Source organism: Camelus dromedarius, chromosome 31 (genome assembly GCF_036321535.1).
Source record: "Camelus dromedarius isolate mCamDro1 chromosome 31, mCamDro1.pat, whole genome shotgun sequence".
Lineage (NCBI taxonomy): Eukaryota > Metazoa > Chordata > Mammalia > Artiodactyla > Camelidae > Camelus > Camelus dromedarius.
This window is the reverse complement of record NC_087466.1, coordinates 25009862-25032344: the sequence shown is the minus strand read 5'-3', so window position 1 is coordinate 25032344 and position 22483 is coordinate 25009862. Positions and strand designations below refer to the sequence as shown.

The window sequence follows — 22483 nt, the reverse complement described above, 5'->3', positions numbered from 1 at the left end:
CACAACTGCGTGACAGCTCCATCTGCTAGACGGCACCCCCCAGCATGCCGGATGCTGGCGGTCACTCAGCAGTGCACGTGGTTTGTATGCAAGAGACATGAATACTCTGAAGGTAAACTCAACTCAGAAAGCTTCACACGGAAATCATTACTTACCTAACGTGGTCTTCTGTAAAGGGTAGATGTGTTAATCGGGAATATGATGCTTGTAAAACGTATGGATAACTGATCATGACAACAGAATAATGAAAAAACTGTCACTGTCTCAGAGAAAAAAATGGTTTCCTTCCTAAGTTCCACATAAATTTTTCACATCTTGGATATGCAACCCTAAGAAAATTGTGTGTCTGAACTACAAACTCCTTATACTACACAGATCAAAATGTTCAAATTGGATGTCTGCCCCTTCACATGTATTGAGATGGTCACACTCTGTATCACAGTTGTCTTAATAATACAATCTGGAACTGAAAAAATGTTTCATACAAGAAACTTAAAGTGCAACATCATATACTTTACTCCTGTCTGCTTTTGTATCTTAATGCATCTGGCTGGCCGTCGTAACTGAATTTTATCTTGAAAAAGAGGAAGCTTTTTTTTTTTTCAGTCTTCTGCTACCTCTGGAAAGCAGCACAGCTTGTAAAAATGATTGTTCTGTTCAATATGGGAATACATAATACACATTTGTATGCCAAAATTGACTGAAAGCAACTATGAACCTACCAGCACCATGTTGCTACGAAAAAGAGCATACTGTACAGATGAAAATATCCACAAACTACTCACTTATTTTTCAGTGGCAACTGCGTTTTGACATATCTTGCACTGTATAATCTAGGAATTAACTGTACTTTAATACATTATCTGTATTTTAACTAAGTTAAAAATAATAGCATAGTTCTTATTTTCAGAAATACTTTACCACAAATGAACAAGAGGACCTTTTGAGTGAGTTACGCAGTTCAGAATTCTGTTGCATGAAGTATATTTTTGGTAAAAGGTCTTATTTTTGATAAAAATGATTCAGGCAGTCTGTCTGGTGAACTGACTCCCCCTGCAAAGGCACTCCCCTCCTCAGGCCTGCTCACCTGATCACAGGCCTCGTCTTACTTTTTCTCCATCATTCTTCACTCTCCCTTGCTCCAGTAAGGTCATGTTTGGTTCAAAAATAAAAAGTCTTGCTTACAAGGAGAAACTACCTAATTCAAAATCTAATGGTTTTCTAGATTCCTGTCAAGAGAACTATCACAGGAACAAAAGCAGGAGAATGCATGCCACTTTCCACTTATACCAATTTCAAAACACCCCCTCAAGAACATGGAGTATGGATTCAGGCAGGCAATTTAGAACCTACCCCGATACTTCCTATGGAGAAGGCAAAAATACCTAAGTTCAGATTCTGAGCTTGGAGCAATGGTAACCGCCTCAGACCAGACTCGCAGAGTTCTCCAGCATTACATTCCCATATAAAAATTATGGAACAGGGTCCAGTCAGCCGCATGCCTCCTGGGAGAAGTGGATGGCCACACCGCTGAATGTTACAAACCTCTGAGATGACAAATACACACTTGTTCACCAAAGACCGCCACATGTTGCAAGGGAAATTAATAATATTGGCCACCACCATAGGAAAAGGGGGATTTGCACAGTGGAGTGGTTCTGGTAGAGTGTGAGGCTTTGAACGGTTCTAGGGAAGTAACAGGAAGCAGCTATGTGTTGCTATTATATTGAGTCAAATGTCAGCCTCTAATTTTGTGAAGGAAAATTTACATATATGTGAAAAAATACACCTAAATGAGGCACTTATTCAAGTGCTAAATTACATATTCATGTACTGAATACAGGAGAAGTTCTTTAAAGGAGGCAATCAAACGCTTCAAGGATAACCTTTAAACTGGGAAAATAAAAGATGGGCAAGGTGTACCTGGAAAATGAAGACAGTCTGATTTATTTTGGTAAGTACATGCTTACAGAAGACATGTTCTTACTGTGAAGGGAACAAAAGAGGACAACTACCTTGGCATTTTCCTCTGATGTGTATTTACATTTGACTGAATAAGACATCTAGTCAGATTCAAGGGTAAACATAAGTTAGCATAACCTTACATCCAAACTATCTCAAAGTTAAAACCATAAAATACCTAAAAAATGTTTCTGTAACTGACATCTGTGTAACATTTTTACAAAAGCATGCTCCTCTTCACTGCTGGTGTCAATGCTGTGATAGTTGCATTTTCAGAATCACAAGCTGTGGGGGGAAAAAACCCAGCCAGCACCACATTAAGTTACTATAAATCAAAAGATTTATTCATAGCTTTTCTGAATTTGCTTAAAAAAAAAGCCCCTCCCCCCAGAAAAACTTGCCCACACCGATTCTCTCCACTTCAACTTCTCAGAACTGTAAGCTTTGCCACATTCACTGTAACAGAAGTTTTCAACTAGTATGATTCTATACATCTGAAATACTGCAGAAGATCGCCCTGTGTTAAGTTCATTTATAGGGTTGCTTTTTCTTAGAAGAGTATGTAAAAATTTAATAAACACTGCGTGGTACACAAAGGCATTCCCAAATGACTGTATGACATTCCTTTGTTACGAGCTTTTTGATGTCTAGGAAAAAATACACTTGTACCCATGCGTTCTATCCTGCTTGAGCAGAACAAGACCTCGTCTCTAAGAGCTTTCTCCCATTTACTAGACATGTATCCTTTCCTGGTAGGAATTCACAAATGTAGATTAAAGGAATCCTACCAAAGGAAGAGTCTTCTCAATGTTGACTGATTTCGTCTTCTGGTATTACAAAAAGAATAAGCAGCTATTAATGGCTTTCCCACATATTCCTGGAGTTTTTCTCCAGGATGTTGAATAAATTACAGGCCACGTTTCGTCCCATTCAACACATTAACATAAGGCTTCTTCCCAAGAGGTCTCTGAAGTCAGAGTAAGGCATTAGCTGCTTTTTTTTTCTTAATCCATACATTCTTAGGTTTTCTCTATAGTGTGAATTCCCTGGCGTTCAGTAAGGAATGAGTGGTAGTTAAATGAGTTTTCGTATTCATAGGGGTTCTCTAGAGTATGTGTTCTCTGGTGTTTGGCAAGGTTTGAGCTCCAGCTGAAGGATTTACTGCAGACCTGACATACGTAGGGTTTCTCCCCAGTGTGAGTTATCTGGTGTAGGATGAGGGAGAAGCTCCGGCTAAAGGTTTTGTCACACTCAGCACACGCATAGGGTTTCTCTCCAGTGTGGATCTTCATATGCTGCGCAAGGGACGCATGCCACGTGAAAACTTTACCACACTCGTCACACTCGAAGAGCTTTTCTCCGGCGTGAATCCTCTGGTGTTTGATGAGGAACGAGTGGCAGCGGAAGGCTTTGCTGCATTCACCACATTCATAGGGGGTTTTGGAGGCGTGGACACTCTGATGTCGGGTGAGGTGCGAGGAACGACGAAACGCCTTCCCACACTCGATGCATTCGTACGGCTTCTCCCCCGTGTGTGTGATCTGATGGCGAATGAGCTCAGAGCCGCTGCTGAAGGCCTTCCCACATTTCCTACACACATACTGCTTCTTTCCCATGTGAATTCTCTGATGTCGAGTGAGGTTTGAGGCGCGGCTGAAGGCCTTCCCACACTCGGTACATTCATACGGTTTCTCCCCAGTGTGTGTTCTCTGGTGTTCGATGAGGAATGAAAGGTAACTGAATGTTTTACTGCAGTCTTTACACTCATGGGGCTTCTTTCCAGTATGGATCATCTGATGTTTCACAAGGTTTGAGATCTGGCTAAAGGTTTTGCCACACTCCTTACACACATATGGTTTCTCTCCAGTATGAGTTCTCTGATGTAGCACAAGGGAAAAGCGCCGACTGAAAGTTTTCCCACATTCCTGGCAGCCATAGGGTCTCTCCACAGTACCAACACGCATGTGATGAGACAGGGCTTCTTGATGGGGAACTGTCACCTGCCTGACACATCCCTGATTTCCCTGCAGCACCTCAGCATCGCCCTCACGTTTCCAGTCTCCTTTAACACTGGAACACTCCAAGCCTCGGCTTAGAAACCTGTCCATTATCAAGCACCGGGATGAGTCATCTTCACACAGGACATTCTCTGGAGAAAACTCTCTGATCTCAGCGTTTGACTCTGAAGCTAAAAAAAAACCAAAGCAAATTGTTTCTTATTTTCTGTGTTCACTAAAATAAAAGACACTCCTCCATTTTTTTTTAAAAAGAATTAAATTGAAAAAAAAATCTTAGCATTGCATGGCTTTTATAGTTGTCATTATGTGACTCTGAAATCTGAGCAGTATATCCAGAAATTCAGAAGACATCAGAGGAGAGATGTAGGTGACTAAGGAGAAAGACTGTAAATAAGTAACTGAAGGTGAGGGGAAAATGGAACTATCAGGAAGATACATGAAGGACAGGTGGCTAATCTTCCTCACCTCCGTTTAAACTTTATTTGCTGCCAGAATGACTTGAAAATGACAATTGCATCGTGCTATTAATAGACTTCAAGTGTCCCTCAGGTCCCACAAAGAAATCAGACTGTGTTCACTTACTGCCTTTGGAACATCTTACAGTAACTTATTCTGAATGAATGAATAAAAAATTAAAGCTTTCTCTGAAAACTATCTTCTAGCATCCTCACTCTGACTCTACTTTCCAAACTGATATGAAGTTCAACTTGGGTATAATAGTATCTTTCCATTAGATGCTTCTGACAAACACAGGCCCTGATTTTCTCTAGGCTAAATTTTAGTAACAGATGTTATCATTTTAGGAGAACAGAATTTTATAACAATACAAAGGTTTAAAAAACATTTTTTTCATATCTTTATTCTTAGGAAATACGTGGGATTAAAAGGTCATAATGTATACAACCTATTCCCAAATGTTTCTGAAAAAAAAACTTCATATACCAAATGATAAAACCACCAGGGCAAAATACTAGCAACAGGTGAACATGAGTAAAGGGCACGGGGTATTCTTTGTACTATTCTTGCAGTTTTTCTGGAAGTTTAAAGTTATTTCCACCTTGATACACAGATTCAACAAAATCCCAATCAAATTCCCAGCAAGTTATTTTACAGATCTTGACAAACTGATTCTAAAGTTTCTACAAAAAAAGCAAATGACCTACAATACCTAACACAATACTGAAGGAGAAGAACACGGTCAGAGGACTGACACTTGACTTCAAGACTTACTACAGGGCTACAGTAATCAAGTCAGTGCAGTGCTGGTGAAAGACTAGGTAACGGGCCAATGGAACAGAGCAGAGTTCAGAAACAGACCTGCATAATTATAGCCAACTGATCTTTGACAAAGAAGCAAGGACAACACAGGGGAACAAATACAGTCTTCTCAACAAACTGTACCAGAACAACTAGACATCCACATTCATACAAATGAATCTAGACAGACTTCCCAAACTTGACAAAAGTTAACTCAAAGTGGATCACAGACCTAAATGTAACACAAAAAACTAAAAACTATGAAACTCCTAGAAGAAAACAAAGCAGAAAACCTGGATGATCTTAGGTACAGCAGTGACTTCTCATATACAACACCAAAGGCACAATCCACGAGAGCAGTAACTGATAAGCTGGACTTCATTAAAATTAAAAACTGCTCTGCAAAAGCCAAGTCAAGAACAAGAGAGGCCACAGACTGAGGGAAAGTGTTTGCAAAAGACACCTCTAACAAGAGCTATTATCCAAAGTATACAAAGAATTCTTAAAACTCAACAATAAGAAAATGAACAACTCAGTTTAAAACTAGGCAAAAGACACCTCACCAACGAAGACGGCTGCCAAGTAAGAACATGAAGACATTCGACATCAGGGGCCACTAGGAAACTGCAAATTAAAACGCGCCTATTAGCGTGACTAACATCTAACCTACTAACACCACCACATACTGGCAAGATGTGGAGCAACAGGAACTCCTTCGTTGCTGGCAGGTGTGTAAAATGGTAGTCACTTTGGAAAACAGCTTCTTATAAAACTGAACACCCTCTTGCCATACAATTCAGCAATCACATTCCTTGGTGTTTACCCAGATGAATTAAAACTGATGTCCACCCAAAAACCTGCACATGGAAGTTTACAGCTGCTTTATCATAACTGCTGAAACTTGGCAGCAACAAAGCTGTCCTTTAGTAGAAGAATGGAAAAATAAACTGTGGGCCATCCAGACGATGGAATATTATTCAGCACTGAAAAGAGATGAGCTATCAAGCCATAAACAGATACAAAGGAGTGAACCTTAAATGCATAATATTAAGTGAAAGAAGCCAGTCTGAAAAAGAAAAATACTGTATGGATCCAATTATATGACATTCTGGTAAAGGAAAAACTATGGAGACACCAAAAAGATCAGTGGTTGCCAGGGGTGGGGGAAAAGAAAGAGGCACAGGCAGAGCACAGGATTTTTAGGGCAGTACAACTATTCCATATGATACTAATGTGGTCAAAACCCATAGAATATACACCACCAAGAACACTAAGGTAAACTATGGACTTTGGGTGATAATGACGTGTCAATGTAGGTTCATCAACTGAAAAAAATCTACTACTGTGGTGTGGGATGTTGACAGTGGGGAAGCCTAGGTGTGGGTGGGGAGGGGGTACATGGAAACTATACTTTACCCCTCAATTTTGCTGTGAACCTAAAACTGCTTCTAAAAAAAATTAAGTTTATTGATTAAAGAAAAATCACTACAGTATTTGAAGGGAAGTTTTAAGGTAGAAATGTTTAGGGTATTTTTTTTTTTTTGAGTGGGGAGGTAATTAGGTTTATTTATTTATTTTAATGGAGGGACTGGGGATTGAACCCAGGACCTCCTGCATGCTAAGCACACACTCTACCATTGAGCTATACCCTCACCCCAGGTTTAGGGTATTTTTATTGCTACAATAAAGATTGACTTACAAAAATATACAAATTCACTAGTATTCCTATAGGTGTAAATATTACTTAGAAAAGAAACTAGAAAAGTTGCTTTAAAATAAATTCAACAAGGTATGCAGGGATTTTACAAGGAAAATTCGAAGCCCTAAGAAGCTGCACAGATCACTCCTAAACATACACGCTAGCTCAGCATCAGCATCACCTGCGGATTCCTGACTGCCACCCTAAACCTAACAATTTTGAATTTCTGCAGTGGGACCTGGGAATAGTTGTTTTAAAACAATCCAAAGGTCTGAAATTTGAGAAACACCGTGGTATCTCTCTTAAGCTCCATAATGATAACTCAACTGCCTACTCGATGTATACACCCGAGTAACCTAAGGGAGCCGAAACTCCAAGACAAGGTAATCTTTCCTTCCCTTCAAACTTGTTCATCCTTTTTTTTTTTTTTAAAGAAAAAATAATACCAGCAAAAAAAAGTGGTGTCAACCACAATTCCTCAGTTTTCTTCATGTCTTTTATCTCATCAATCACCAAGTCCTTCTGAGTCCACTTGGTTTGTTACCTTCTGTATACCTTCTTCCATTCCCTGGACACACCCATAGTTCAGGAGATGATCACACCACCACTAGGTGATGGTAGCAACTCTCAAATGACAGCCCTGTTTCCTAATCTTGCTCCCAACAAATCTGTTTTCCAAACTGGAACTCGAATGGCCTTACTAAAATGCTTACCTGCCTAAAATCTTTTGATGACTCCCTATTAGCCTGGGGTTGAACTCTAAGCTCATTAATATGACTTGTAAAATCACTGCATGATCTGACCAGGGCTTTCCCTAACTGTCCTTAATTCCCACCATTCTCCTTACACTTCTACTGTTGCTGAATCTACACTGAACCTCGTATTTTCACTGTAGTAGTACGATCTTCATAAATGCTGTAACTTTTTTTCACTTATGTGAGTGGTTCCAGCCCTGTAAACATGGAGTAAGTACACCCCACTCTGGCTCTCCCACTCTATACAAGTAAAAACCGTGGACAGACTGCATAAAGCAGCTAGCCAAGGACTCTAAAAAGTAAATGGTAGCAAGCTGACTGGGGAAGGAAGCCAGAACTCAAAGTAACACTCAACTAGTGGTGAGTTTCTTGGGTTTTTTTTTTTCCCCACTCCAGCCTCCACAGGCCTAAACTCAAAGGCAGTCCGAAAGCAAGAACTGGGCAGCAGGGATGAGGAGAAACAGCCCCAAGAGAAGCTTCTACTTCTGGTCTTAGGACTGGGAAAGGGCCCTTCCTGGTCAGAGAAATCTTACTGCCTGTTCATCTCCCAGTCTCTTCTGCCCAAACCCAAAGCATCTCGCAGCAGCAGTGGCCACAGATGGAATTAAAACCTCAAGACAGGGCAGCCTTCCTCCCACATCAGAAAAATCTATAGTCCCAAGAGCACAGGGGTAATACCCATTTTTTTTCTTTCTCTCCATCTCTTTGTTGCATGGCTGCAGAGGCAGACAAAGTTGCAGGAAGTGCACAGGGGAAACCAAAGGCCTGCCTTTCTATCCAGAAGACCTGAAAGGGGGGCCCTGGGAGCCAAAAAGGAAAGGGGAGATGGTGAAGATGGGAGGGCAAGAAGGTGATCCCATAAAGTTGTGTATGAGATTCTGGGCACATCCCCGAGTTGTGGACGTGTGGATCTGACCCTAAATCGCATACCTGAAGCTGTGAGAACTGAAACAAAGGGGAACCCACTGCCTAAGTTCCAGAAAGGCCACTGGGAGGTACATATAGGGACAAATAAAATATACTCACAAAAGCTCTGGAAACTGGACTGTCATTGGAACCACATACATAGAAGACAGGTTAGAAATTGTGGCTTCAATTTACCCATATCAACAGTCTGCTTAAATAAGGTTAATATCGCAACAGGATTTAAACAAGACCCAAAGTCTTAATTTTAAAAAAAAAGTGAATTCAAAGTTATAGGACATACAGAGAAACAGGAATATTTCATCATTCCACAGGGAAAAGGCAATCCAGATACAGACAGCACATTAAAACAAAATTAGGCAAAACTGCTATTTTGGTGTGAAAATATTTCAATTATGTAGAAAATGTCCCTATACATGATAGCGAAGTATTCTGTAGGGAAATGTCAAGATATCTACAAATTACATTATTCAGCAAAAAAGGGGGAAAGGAAAGCAAATACAGTAAAATGTTATCCACTATTAAATTCATAACTAAGACTGTATAGATTTATACAAAGATAGTAAAATAGAAAAATGAAAGATAGAGAACTCAGAAACAAACTCACTTTTAACTTTTGACAAACTGACGACAGAACAGTGAAGGAAAGGATAGACACGTCAACAAATGGTGCTGTGAGAACCAGACATCCACACAGAAGAGCCCAAAACTGACCACCAAGTCACATGACACACAGAAATAAATCCAAAGTGGACCATAGATCTAAATGTGAGTGGCAAAATGACTACAGACACTTGTAAGAGAAAATCTAAGAAAATGTCATCATGACCTCATGGTAGGGGAGAATTTCTTAAACACATTGAAAAATACTAATCATAAAAGGAAAGACTGATAACTCTGACTACACAAGCACTAAATAAGAATTCCTGTTCATTGAAAGAGGTTTTAAGGGGGAAAGTAAGCCACAGGTTAAGAGAAGGTATTCACGGTGAATACAATTACAACGGATTTTTACCTGAAATACACAACTCCTACAAATCAACAAGAAAAAGAGAATCTAATGGATTAACGAGCAAAAATCTTCAAGAGGCACTTCACAAATGAGGGTATCTAAATGCTCAATACACATGTGAAAAGGTGCTCAACCTCATTAGTAACTGGAGAAATGCACATTCAAACCAGAGTAAGCCAGCACTGCCCCTCCCCTGACAGGTGAACAGTGTGATGCACTGTAATGTCAGGCAAGAGGAACCCGCTTACTGCGTCTGGGGGAGTGCAAGTCAGTAAAAGCACTTTGGAAAACACTCTGGCACTTAATGAGGTGGAAGAGGGACAACTCCAGCCCAGATGTAAAGCACAGGGACACAGCAATATTGCTTGCAATAGCCCTAAGCTGTAAACAACCCAAGAAGCTGTCAAAGACAATGGATAACTGGGGTGTATCCACTGGTACGATGAAACAAACTACTAGACCGGTATGCAAAATGCATGAATATTAAAGTAATTTTGGGAGAAGCAAATTCCAATATAATATATACATTATGAGTCCCTCTATATAAAGTTCACAAACATACAAACCAAAATGACTGATTAAATACAAACAGTTGCTAAAGCTACAGAAAACCAAGTTACCACCGTGAAAGGACAGCACCTTCACAGGGGGAGGGGTGACTGGGAGAAGCACCCAGAGAGCTCTTAGGGACCTGGCAGTGTTCTGTTTACTGACCTGAGTGGTGGTGACATAGGTGTCTTACAATAATTTAAGTTTGATGCGTTATTTCTGTGAGCTATTTCACCTGTCAAAAAAGGTATGGGAAGGAACACACAAAAATTACAAGAGCTGTATTGAAGTAGTGGAATTAGAGGCAGTTTTTCCATGTTTGCCCTTTACCCCACTTCCCTTGTACATAGTTTTATTGGTTTTGTTATTTTCAAAACATTTAGAAAAGAACATTTTTCTTCAACTCGTGTACTTCAGTAAGGAAGTCTCCCTGCACCTGTTCCACCACATGACTTCGGCCCACATCAGGGCTCTTTCCATGTCTTTCCTCCCGAAGGTCTCTGCAGCTGTGACCCTGCTTCAAGCCAGCTTTCCTTCATCTTTCCTGGCATCTCCTGCTCCCTCATCTGTCCCTCCATTAGCTGCTTCTCCAAAAACAGTGTTCCTCCTGTTACGTCAAGAGGACCACTCTCTTCGCTTAGCAATCAACTATAGAACTTATGGAAATTGTTATAAATACATATAATTTAGGCTCCAAAGATCTCAGAATCTTCAAGGCTGGTGCGTGGCCATACTGATCTTCAAAGAGCTTCACCAGCAATTCTATTTCTGAGGTGAAGAAGGCTTTCAGAGCACTTCTCAATCTACCTCATGGCTTTTATTCCTGATTCTTAAGATTCTCACATCTACAACTCTAACTTGAGTCCTTTTCTAAGATGAATTCCAGTCTTCTGTTGCACTTCCTCACTTGGAAATACCATCCTCTGCTCAGAACACACATATCTCAAACTAATTAATCACCTCTTCTCCAAAACCAACCCCTATTTTTCTGTTACTACCATCTCTGATCCAAATTACCCAGGCCTCAAACACCAGCTGGAAATTCCTCTCTTCTCACAGTTGAACTGCCAACTTGAGAACCTCTAACAAAGTCATTTAGACCTCACTATGCCATAACTTCCTTGATAGTTGTTATACTTTTGTATGCCTTCTACTCCTAGAGAGCAACACCACCTAAGAGAAAGTCTTAACAAGATTAAAACTTCAATCAATGCTGTTATAAGAAATATGAGTAAATGAATAAACCCATCGACTAACCAAACAGTAATGAATGAATCTTTCCAGAGGGTTAGAACAGCAGTAGAAAGAAAAATCTAGACAATAGAAACATACATGTCAACTTTTTAAAAAAGAAAGAGAAGAGAAACTGAAGAGAAATAAAATTCAGAGCCCAGACAGAGCTAATAATGAAAGGAAAGGAGAAAGTGCGGGACGGAGGAGGAGAGGACTGAAGGCAGGCGGGTAAGTGGGTGTGAAGCGGTCCCTAACGGAGCTGTCGGCAAGACTTCAGAGGCCCCGTATCTCTGGTATCTTTAAAGGAAAACTTTCCATCCAACATATAAAAGAGTGCTTTCTCATTGACTGGTTGGGTTGTTATTTTTAAAAACTTCCCCACCAGCTTCTAACTCACTCACCTGGAAACAGACCTCTGCTCATGTCTCCTTTCCCCAGCCAGGGTTCTCTCCCTTGCTCCAACAAGGAAACCACATCTGGCTTAGAAATGTTAAGACCTGCTTGCAGAAATTGAAATAAATTCAAAATTAGTTCTTGAACCCTCAGAAAAGAGGAGCCATGGATAGAAATGCCAGATATAAGTATGAAAGATGTCTAAAGATTAGGTGAAGTTATAATTCCCCTCTTAAAAGCTAATTAAACAGTAACTTCTGTTCTTTGGGGAGATTCGGCCAGATAATCAAGGTTCACAATAGCATCCTCAAGGTCAAATTCTGACTGAGGAGAGATAAGAAGAAATACTTACCCACTGAGACCAGGTGGCCAAAGTTCTCCAACATTACATGTCTGTACAAATCTCTTTGAGCAGGCTGAAGCCATTCCCATTCCTCCTGGGAGAAGTCTATGGCCACGTCTCTGAATGTCACTGACCCCTGAAATGACACACGGGCATCCGCACAACCAGCACCCATGCCCCCAAAGGCCCTGACCAAGGAGTGAAATGAATCCCACTGTGGAGGGTGGGGCAGTGTATTCGAGCAGTGCCACAGCAGTTTTCAGGATTCTGAGTAACTGTTAACATTATAACTAAGAGCCCGGGTGCTTTGTTTTATTGTATAATCAGAGAAAAGGAAAAAAAAATCTATGTGATTTGTCCTGAGATACAAAGGATTATACACTGTGAACGTGGACTTCAGCTTTGGCTGTAAAAATTCTTACCACCTTACAACACTTTATGAATGGTGGCGACAGTTCCCTTATGTTTACTAGGAATACATATTTTCCTTAATACACCAGCCTATTTTAACACGATTTGACAAGAATGTCTCCGTGGTCACCAGGGCTGTAGCCGACAGCAGCAGCACCCCCGAAATGGAGCACACACTCGAGTTTACCACACTCATCCGCATTTCTGAAGAAACGACTGTGAAACTTAGAGGCAATTTTAGCAATGTCACAGAACAAGAGGAAAAAGTAAACCACAAGGACCTCCCAAGGAGTGAGGATAATGCCTCCCAGGATGGAACCGCAAGCTCCTTCTCTCAGGGTGAGGGGAATACCGGCCCCTGCTTTGCAGCCTGGTTCTGCACCACATGCGGGGTCCACTGGTGTCAGGCATGAACAGGAAATTTGAAAAGTCCCAAACTAGCATCAACCCCAGAGGTAGGAGACTTTTATTTTACAGTTTAAAAAAAATTAAAGTGCCTATCATCTGTTACAGATGGACTAATAAGCTGTTTCCTACTGTAAACAGTGGAATCTGCAACAAAGGTGGAAACTGGACTCCCAGAAAAGCTGGGGAGCCTCTGGATCTGGAGAGAAGTATGTCAAACAACAAGACAGAGAAGTGGGTGATCCGAACGTCGGGCCCCCGCCTCGGTGAAGCACAACTGCCAGCCGGGCACTGGGCCTCAACAGAACAACGACCGGTGTCCTTCCTCCGGAAATGTAACGTCACGCCGGCAAGTTGAGCTCTGACCACCAAGACCTGGGACACGCCCGCAGTACAATCACTTGGAAGGGCCGCCAACACGCAGACCGCGGACCCGCACACCGAGTTTCCGGAGCGGAAGTCGCGGCTGGGGCTCTCACGTGCATTTCCAATGGGTTATCTGGAGACCCAGGGCGCACGCGGCCACGGACACGGGTGTGGACACGGGCTCAGGAAAAACACGACGAATAACGAATGAGGGACAGCGGGCGGGAGACGCCGAGTAAAGCACGACGCGTTCTGACACCGGTAAGAGGAGGAACACAGGCGGAGAAAGCGCCCCGCCGCCCGCCGCCCGCCGCCCCGGGAACCACGTCCTCTGAAGCGCAGAGGGAGGCGGGGGAGCCGGGCAGGAAGTCCCGAGGGACAGAGCCTTTGTCCCGGCCCGGAAAACACGGCGTCGCTGAGGAAAAGAGCACACGCCAGCTTACCTGAGCCATGGCTCCGGCAGGGCCCGCGGGGACCCGGAAAGCGAACGCAGGGCTGGCGGGGAGAGAACTAAGCTGAGCGCGCGGGCCCGGCTCCGCTCCCACCGCCTCGTCACGCGGTCGGGGCGCCGTCACAGCCAGCAGCTGCCCATCGCGCAGCGCCGCCGCCCTCAACCGGCCACGGCTCGGAGCTTTTATGTGCGCGCCGGCCGGCAGGCCCGGGGTCCGCGAGCTCGGGACGGAGCCACCGCCCGGCCCGCACACCGGCGGGGCCGGTTCGGGCAAGAAGGGCCCTCACCTACCTCGGCCCGCGGGGCCAGGCTCTCGGCTCAGCGACCGGGGACCCCGAGCCAGCGCCCCGCAAACTGCGCCTTCGCGAGCTTTCAGAGGCCGACCGCCACCAGGCCGCACGCCCCAGATAGCTCTGCTTCCCAGGGTACACCGCGGCCTCCGCACAGGCGCCCCACGCACTACAACTCCCAGAGCGCCCCGCGAGCACGAGACGGAGCACGCGGGCCTCGGACAACTACACTTCCCAGGGTCCACCGCGGCCTCAGCAGGAAGCCAGGCCCACCGCACTCAGAGGACTACAACCCCCAGCACCGGCTGGGGCCCAGCGCTTCCATCCGAGCCCTTACAGCCGCCGCCCCGCTCACCCGCGGGTCCCAGAGCCTGGAGCGAGGGAGCGAGCGAGCGAGCGAACCGGCGGGCGAGCGGGCGGGCGGGGCGCCCGCGGGTCCTGCGGCCCTGCGTTCCCTGCTCGGGGCGGGCTCGCTTCCGGGCGCGCAGATGAGGTTTGGGAACCAGCTCCCGCTCGGGGTCCAGTGGAGACAGAAGAGGTGCCCAGGTGGAGGGACAGTTTATGAGTCTGTGGGAAAGAAACGCAGGAAAGAAAAACAGCCCGCGACAGACACTGGGAGAGGAAAACAGAAGAAAGCAATTCGCTGGCCCGGTGAACAGCGAACGGGGGACCCGGCTCGTTTTGGGAGCGCCCTGTGGGCGGGACGGGGCGCAGCGCTTGGGTGACATGGTTGCCGCAGGCCGTGCCTGCACACCTCCCCGCTCTCCAACCCTGTCCCTGCAAACCTCCTCAATCACTTTATTTCCGTCAGATGGTAAACACAGGAAAAGACAAGTTTAGGAGAGAAGAAATGGATCCTTCTGCGGACACATTGAGAGGGACATGTGTCTGTGTTTAGGCTTAACTACGAGTCTTGTCCGAACTTGTATTTCTCAGCCGCAGTCTTGCCGTTTCCTCCAAATCTCTTCATCCAGAGGTCGGCCTGATGTTCGTAAAAGCAGTTCCAAACGTACTCCTCTGCCTGACGTGATGTGACGGCTTGCGACTGCCTGACGCGAAGGCAGAAGCCCTTCACGTGGTTCCTGATGCTCCGTGCAGCCTCCCCCACCCCCCGTCCTTCCTCCGGCTCTTGCGTTGCTTCCCCTAGCCGAGCCGACCTTGCTTCCCCAGGGGACCCGAGAACGTGCTCCACTCCTGAAGACGTCGGCGCCTTCACAGCACGACTTGATCAGGGCGTTCCTTTATCTTTCGTATTTCAGCTCAAGCAGCTTCGTCGGAGTCTTCTCTGATCCCAGTGTGGTCCTCTGAATACAGCTCCTTTGGTTGTAAATTCTCACTGGATCCTACGCTCTCTCGTTGTCACTTACAGTAATTTGCAATTATGTCTGTAAGTATGTATTGTGTATCCGTGATTATGTGTCCGCTGGCTCCAAGCACTATGAGTCTGGGGCCTGTTCTGCGTATCATTACACCCATAACCAGCACATTGCCTGGCACAGATGAGGACTCAATGAATGACAAGCGGATATTATCAAAGTTTAACTTTGTCATATGGTGACTTAAAATAACTTGTTTTAATTTTTCACACTTTTTGTGTGAATAAACAAATCTGTTTATTGACTAGTTATTTATCTGCTGTGAAATACATGTTCATATCTTCTGCCTATTTTTCTATTAGGATCCCTGGGATTTGGTGGGGGGTAATTAGGTTTATTTATTTTCGTTTTAGTGGTGGGGCTGGGGCTTGAACCCAGGACCTCGTGCATGCTAAGCACACGCTCTACCCACTGGTGTTTTTAGCATTGACTGTAGTTCTTTGTGTGGTGGGATTTTATAACTTTCATGTCTATCTTGCAGATACAGCATATTCTCACAAGATATCACTTGTATTTTCCCTTAGTACGTGGTGAGATTGTGTGTTGTGTGCATGTGCATGCTGTGCTTTGAAATTTTATGTAGTCAAATCTATCAGTCTTTTCCCTTCTGACTTCTGATCAGTCTTTTCCCTTCTGACTTTTGAATTTCGCTCATTTACAAAGGGTATCCACATAGCAAGTTTTAAAATATACCCTAGAGGGTGGGGATAGATCAGTAGCAGAGCTCATGCAAGAGGTCCTGGGTTCAATCCCCAGTACCTCCATTAAAAACATAAAATAAATTTTAAAAAATAAAGTCAGATAAAAATAAGATTAAAAATTAAAATTAAAATAAGATTAAAATGTTTTTAAAATTAAAAAAATAAAATATACCCTATACTCTTCTAATACTAAATTTCCTTCTATCTGGGTCTCTCTCAGAATCCTGTTTTGCCCCACTGATCTGTTGGTCTATTCCTGTACATATCATATGGTAGGCCATATCCCCTTACACTCTTTTCTAATTTTTCTAGGTTTGTCTTATGAGTTTGCCTCTCTGGACAAATTCTGGAATAATCTTGCCTAATTCCTGCAGAAAATACACTGGAAATTCAGTGCAAAGAAAGAAACAATGCATTCCCCATAGGGAAACAATTAAATGACAGTGGATTTGTCATCTGAAATCATGGAGGCCAGAAGGAGATGGCCCAACCTTTTTCAAGTACTGAAAAAAATACGGTAAACCCTTAATTCTGTATCTAGCAAAAATGCTCTTCAGAAATGAAGGGGAAATAAAGGCCTTCAGATGAAGGAAAACTAAGATTTTGTCACCAGCAGGCCTAACTTTGAAGACTGGCTAAAGGAAGTTCTACAATTATAAAAGAGATGATAACAGGAGTGGGGTCAGAACTTCAAAGGAAAAAAAAAAGCAAGTTGTGGTATATGTATACAATGGAATACTACTCAGCCATAAAAAAGAATAAAATAATGGCATTTGCAGCAACATGGATGTACCTGGAGATCATCATTCTAAATGAAGTAAGCCAGAAAGAGAAAGAAAAATACTAGATGATATCACTCATATGTGGAATCTAAAAAGAGGACACTAATGAACTCATCCACAAAACAGAAACAGACTCGCAGATACAGTAAACAATCTTATGATTACTGGGTGAAAGGGGGAGGGTAGGGATAAATTTGAGAGTTTGACATTTGCAAAGGTTAACCACTATATATAAAAATAGATAAAAAATAAATTTCTTCTGTATAGCATGGGAAACTATATTCAATATCATAATAACCTTTAATGAAAAAGAATACGAAAATGAATATATGTACGTATATGCATGACTGGGGCATTATGCTGTACCCCAGAAGTTGACACATTGTAACTGACTATAAAAGTCAGTAAGAAATAATTTTTAAAAAACTGGAATGGGTGAAAACAAAGGTAAATATAATGGACTATCTTTCTCATGAGTTTTTAAAATCACACTTGATGGTTGAAACAAAAAACTGTAACACCATCTGATGTGGTACTTCAGTATACAGAGAGAAGACCCTCAATTCAGTTATATTAAAGAGTCAGGAGGGTAAAGGGACTTAAATAGAAGTAAGGTTTCTGCACTTCAGTCAACATGGTAAAATGTCAATGTAGATTGTGTTACGTAAGGTTTGTGTGTTGTAATACCTAGTGAAACCACACACAAAAACTATACAAAGAGATAGGCTCAAAAATACTTGCCATAATTAAAATAATTCTAAACAATGCTCAGGTAACCCACAGAAAAACAAGACAGTGGAAAAGAGGTATGAGCTATGCTTACGTACAAAAACAGTACCTACACACATTTAACTGGGATTATGCTGTATTATTTTGTTGCTGTTTTTCCTTTTTCTTAAACATACTAGATAATTCTCACCAATGACGCTTTCCCCTGCCTACAACCCTCGGTACTCCCTACTACAACCCTCTGTACTACAACCCTCTCCACTCAAATTTTTCCCAAAAAGTCCTTTTAAAACTACTCCATCCAATTGTAGCTTCTCTTACACCCGAATTAATCGCTGTCATATTGCTTTTTTTTTTTGTCATAGCACTAATTTCTCCTTGAAAACTTTTTAATGATTATCTCTCTCTCTCCTCATTCGAACGTAAGGTCCTGAAAGCAGAAGCCTTTTCTGTCTTATTTGGACTTTTACCTCACTGCCTAGAACTGTGGTACACAGTAGGGCATACATGGTATGAAATATTCCTGCATAACTGAATACACTCAATTAAGATCTTTTTTTTGTAAATGTGCACTCTTTAGGGGTAGAGGATAGCTCAGTGGTACAGCACGTGCCTAGCATGCACAAGGTCCGGGGTTCAATCCCCAGTACTTAAATAAAAACCTAATGACCTCCAATCCAAAAAAAGTGGTTTTTTTAATGTGCACTTTCATTGTATCAATTTATCATAAATTAGTCAAATTGATTAAAGACTGAACTGTTAAAAATGAAACTATAGACAAGTGACAAGATAATTTTATCTCCTATAACATTAAATTGATTAAATTGATGTGAAATCTATGCTTTATAGTCAATCTCCTCAACATGCTTTGAAAACATTTCTCATTAGTGAGTATTTATATAATTATATATGATGCTTTTATTGTTCCTTATATTGCAATTATAAAATGATCCCTTTGGGAACTGATACTGTTTAGTGTGATACAGGGGTGCAGAGTTACTGTTTTGTCTAAAATGTTTGGTTGTAGGTTCCAGCATCATGTATTGAATAAAACAACCTGCTCTTCATTTTTATATCAAATTCCTTCAGTGGCCCAGACATGGCACAGGGACAACCAGGCGTCTTCTGTTCAGAGGGGCTCCCAGACTCTGCCACAGGACTAGGAAGATATCCCCTTCGGGGTTCTCCTTTAGTTGACTCTTTTTCTTTGTTGACTCTTTTTCTTGCTCTTTGACCCCCAATCCAGTTTCAGCAGCAGGGATCAGAAGCAGAGACCAACCAGACATTTCTGAAACTGATCTTAGGAACACTAGCATACAAGTTGTTATGGAGCTAAAGGAGACTTGTTGAATCCTATAGTCAGGATATGTTAAACTTACTAAGAAACTACCAAACTGTTTTCTAAAACGGTCCTGTTGTCTTTATATTCCCACCAGCATTCTTGTTCTGCACATCACTGCCAATACTGTACTGGAGTCTTTTATGTTTAGCCTTTCTGATGAGTGTGGTGTGGTCTCACACTTAATTCTTCACAGCCCAAAATACGAAATGGTCTGAATGTCCACTCACAGGTAGATGGACAGGCAAATGATGGTACAGCCACACAATGACCTCTCAGCAATAAAAAGCAAACTACTCACGGGGAACTGTATTCAGTATCTTGTAAGAACCTTTAATGAAAACGAATATATGTCTATATACGCATGACTGGGACATTATGCTGTACACCAGAAATTTTTGTAACTGACTATATTTCTATTAAAAAAAAAAACTACTGAATGCCCACAACAGCAGGCACAGATCTCAAAAACATCAGGCTGACACAAAGGACTGCTTATTGTATCATTTCATTCATATGTATCATTTTATTCAACAAAAGAAAAAAATAACCTGTAGCGTCAGAAGAGACATCAGTGGTTGGGGTCAGCAGTGGGCGTGAGATCTGACGGGGACGAGGCACAGAGGACACTTTGGAGTGATGGGAATGCCCTGTGTCTGGGCAGGAGTGGTGGTTATGCAGACAGACACTTAACCAAAACTCATGGGACTTGATATCTATGTTGAAATAGGTATGTTTTAGTGTATGCAAATTTTATCAATAAACCATTTTTAAATGTGGTTCTGAAGAAAGAATGAAAATGGATAGATTAAAATTTGTTAAACATGTTTCAAAATAGCATGCCTAACCCCATAAAAGGCAACGAGTGATCGGAGTTGCTGGCCTGGGCCTGAGGTCTGGGCCCTCTGGGGGACAGGTCTAGAACTGTTACACAAGAGGTGGCAAGTGCCCCAGATGCCCTGGTAACACACACACGTCCCAGAAGGTGTGAGGTAAACCCCGCAAAGATTTAGGAAACTGACACAATGACACTTTCAGAAGTTTAGTGAACTGAGCAATGCTGGGACCTCCCTCTAAAGTAGGAGGCAAGGAGCTAAAATTCACACACACCCCCAGAGAGGTATAACACGTGGTGGGCCTCTTAGAATATGGAGGGCTGTTTGGAACACACGTGGTAATGCTACTCTGACCAGTGGTGGCGGGGAGGGCCTGGGAAGCTGCAGGCCCAGGGCTGGTGCAGGATGTCCTGCAAATGGAGCCTGTGATGCCGCAGCTCGGACTGTGTGAGCAGCACCCGAGGCACACAGGGTCCCGTGTGGGGTCTACTTCAATTCCTAGGACCCTGGGTTCGGCAGAGAGTGGCTTTCCACGAGAGAGTCCAGTGCACGACAGTGCTCCAAGAGAGACTGACCCCGTCACTCCGTGTGGCTGTTGATGGTGACAGCCGTCCAGAGGAGTGTTGGTTTCACTTCTGCTGCAATTCATCAAATTGGGGAAATGATTTGTTTGGGATCAGGCCTGAGAAAGCCCATCAAGCCTCAGTAAAATGCAAAAGCAGGGAGTCCAGACTTCCTTGTCACGCACCTCAGCCGACAGGCTTCACGAGGACATCCCTATGACCACGGGCTGAGGAGGAGATAACTCGGACCTGGTTCGCAGATGTGCCAGCACCGTCTGGAAGGGACCACTGATGGGTGTTGTCCCCCCATCTGGAGAAGACCCTAAGGGACAGGTTTAAGGGAACCCTTCCCAGGGGTCAAAGCTAAGAGCAGGACATTTGGACCTCTGCTGCCTACAGAGGACGGGTGGCTGGTAATACAGACATGGACTAATTTCTTAGCAGAAGTAACTGACTTGGCTGGTTGCTAGAATCCCAACAGGAATGAAACTAGAACGTCAGGGACAAGGGAGTCCGAGGAAAAGGCAATGTGGCTGAACGCGGCCCTCTGGACACAAAGCCTGTGGGTTTTTCTGTCTCACGTGAGTGCCTAGAAGAGGCAGAAAAAGCAAAGGTGACGGCGTGTCTCGTCTTGTGTGTATCACGTGCTTCAGGTCCAGTGGCCCAAGCTAAGGCAAAGAGGGTGTCACAGTGGGATCGTGCTCGTGGTTAAGTCCACCTGTGCTAACATGCACCTGCTTAGCCGGGGGCAGGCAGCCTGACAGAACAGGAGAACGGCCTGCTGACAGTTCCTGAGTCCTACAGTATGTACTTGTGACCCAATTACAGGGTCTAGCCTAAAGGATATCCAGCGTCTATATTTTTTTTATTATAAAGATAAGACCTTCACAAACTGTCCATCTATTCTGGTCTTAAGATCACATGATCAACTAGCCACTTCCAAGGGTTTCTGTAGGTCCAGCAATCCTGGTCACCACCATGACCGCAAGCCTGCACACAGCAGTAACCATGCCCAACTTGCCTCTCAGAACTAAATTTGGCCACAAGGTCTGTTCCATCCCAGAATCCTAGAGGCTCCTTTGACATCAAGGGTCTCACTTCAGCTGCCACCTTCACCGCTGGTCTACAAGCACATTTTTCTAGGATACTGGCACTCCCCTCACCTGTAATTTCTCAAGGCCCTAGTAAAAGAAGTGTCTTCTGGTCCCTCTTGGAGGTCAAATTTGGGGGACCTAGTGAGTGAGTTACTCATGATAAATCTGTATCAACAATCACGTTTCCTTAAATCCCTATATCCTGCCAAAGAATTTCTCGTATCTCAGTACTGGCCTCTGCCAAGCCCAGCTTTCAGCTAATTAACCAAACAGAAACGAAGGTGCTGACAAGTCAACAAAATCAAAATCTCGTTCCTTATAAAAGTGGATAAATAAACTTCCGCCAACATGGAGCCAGAATAAAAGAGAACCGATAGCATTATTAATGAAAAATTCAACGTAACTACAGATACAGAGGAGATTCCAAAATTAGTAAGAAAACACTTATAATTTAATGTCAATAAAAAATTACTAGAACACTAGCAAATCAACTCCAACAATACATTAAATGCATTACAAAGGTCGTACACCACGATCAAGTCGGATTTGTCCCAGGGATGCAAGGATTTTTCAGCACCTGCAGGTCGATCAGTGGGCTACACCACATTAACAAACTGAAGAATAAAAACCAAACGATCACCTCAACAGATGAGGAAGAAGCTTTTGATAAAGTTCAACAACCATTTATGATTAAAAAAAACCTCTCCAGAAAGTGGGCCTAGAGGCAACACACCTCGACATAATAAAGGCCTCGTATGACAAACGCACAGCTAACAGCGTGCTCAGTGGTGAAGAGCTGAAAGCATTTCCTCTCAGACCAGGAACAAGACAAGGATGCCCACTCTCACCACTTTTATTCAATATAGCTTTCAAAGTCCTCGCCGCAGCAATCAGAGAAGAAAAATAAAAGGAATCAAATTAGAAAAGAAGTAAAAAGTCACTGTTTACAGATGACATGATACTATACATAGAAAACCCTAAAGAAGCAACCAGAA

The 22483-nt window shown here is 43.1% G+C and overlaps 1 protein-coding gene and 1 long non-coding RNA gene across 5 annotated transcripts; one reads left to right on the top strand and one right to left on the bottom strand.

Moving 5' to 3' along the window:
- Positions 1–2284: 2284 nt before the first annotated feature.
- Positions 2285–14192, bottom strand: ZNF140 (zinc finger protein 140). 4 transcript variants are annotated; one of them, XM_031442419.2, is made up of 4 exons: positions 14070–14192; positions 12155–12281; positions 11811–11909; positions 2285–4150 (listed from the first exon to the last, which is right to left on the bottom strand). In XM_031442419.2, the coding sequence occupies exons 2-4, from the start codon at positions 12186–12188 to the stop codon at positions 2982–2984; spliced, it is 1302 nt and encodes a 433-aa protein (XP_031298279.1). In that variant the 5' UTR covers positions 12189–12281; positions 14070–14192; the 3' UTR covers positions 2285–2981. The 4 variants fall into 4 exon arrangements, with proteins under 4 accessions (XP_031298279.1, XP_031298277.1, XP_031298278.2 ...); XM_031442417.2 differs by having other exon boundaries at positions 13771–14176; XM_031442418.2 differs by lacking the exon at positions 14070–14192 and having other exon boundaries at positions 11811–11906; positions 12155–13739.
- A 25-nt stretch (positions 14193–14217) lies between these two features.
- LOC135319760 (uncharacterized) lies at positions 14218–18014 on the top strand. The gene is made up of 2 exons (XR_010378627.1): positions 14218–15455; positions 16458–18014. It is a non-coding gene; the product is annotated as an uncharacterized LOC135319760 (long non-coding RNA).
- The last annotated feature ends 4469 nt before the right edge of the window (positions 18015–22483 follow it).

What these genes read in the sequence shown, in the direction of transcription:
- ZNF140 (XM_064481391.1), bottom strand. Translation starts at nt 12,320, where the DNA reads ATGGGTGCTGGTTGTGCGGATGCCCGTGTGTCATTTCAGGGGTCAGTG. An exon ending in TGGCCACCTGGTCTCAGTGG is followed by an intron (nt 11,910 to 12,154) that starts GTAAGTATTTCT and finishes AATTTCTGCAAG; the next exon opens with CAGGTCTTAACATTTCTAAG. An exon ending in GAGCAGAGGTCTGTTTCCAG is followed by an intron (nt 4,151 to 11,810) that starts GTGAGTGAGTTA and finishes GTTTTTTTTTAG; the next exon opens with CTTCAGAGTCAAACGCTGAG.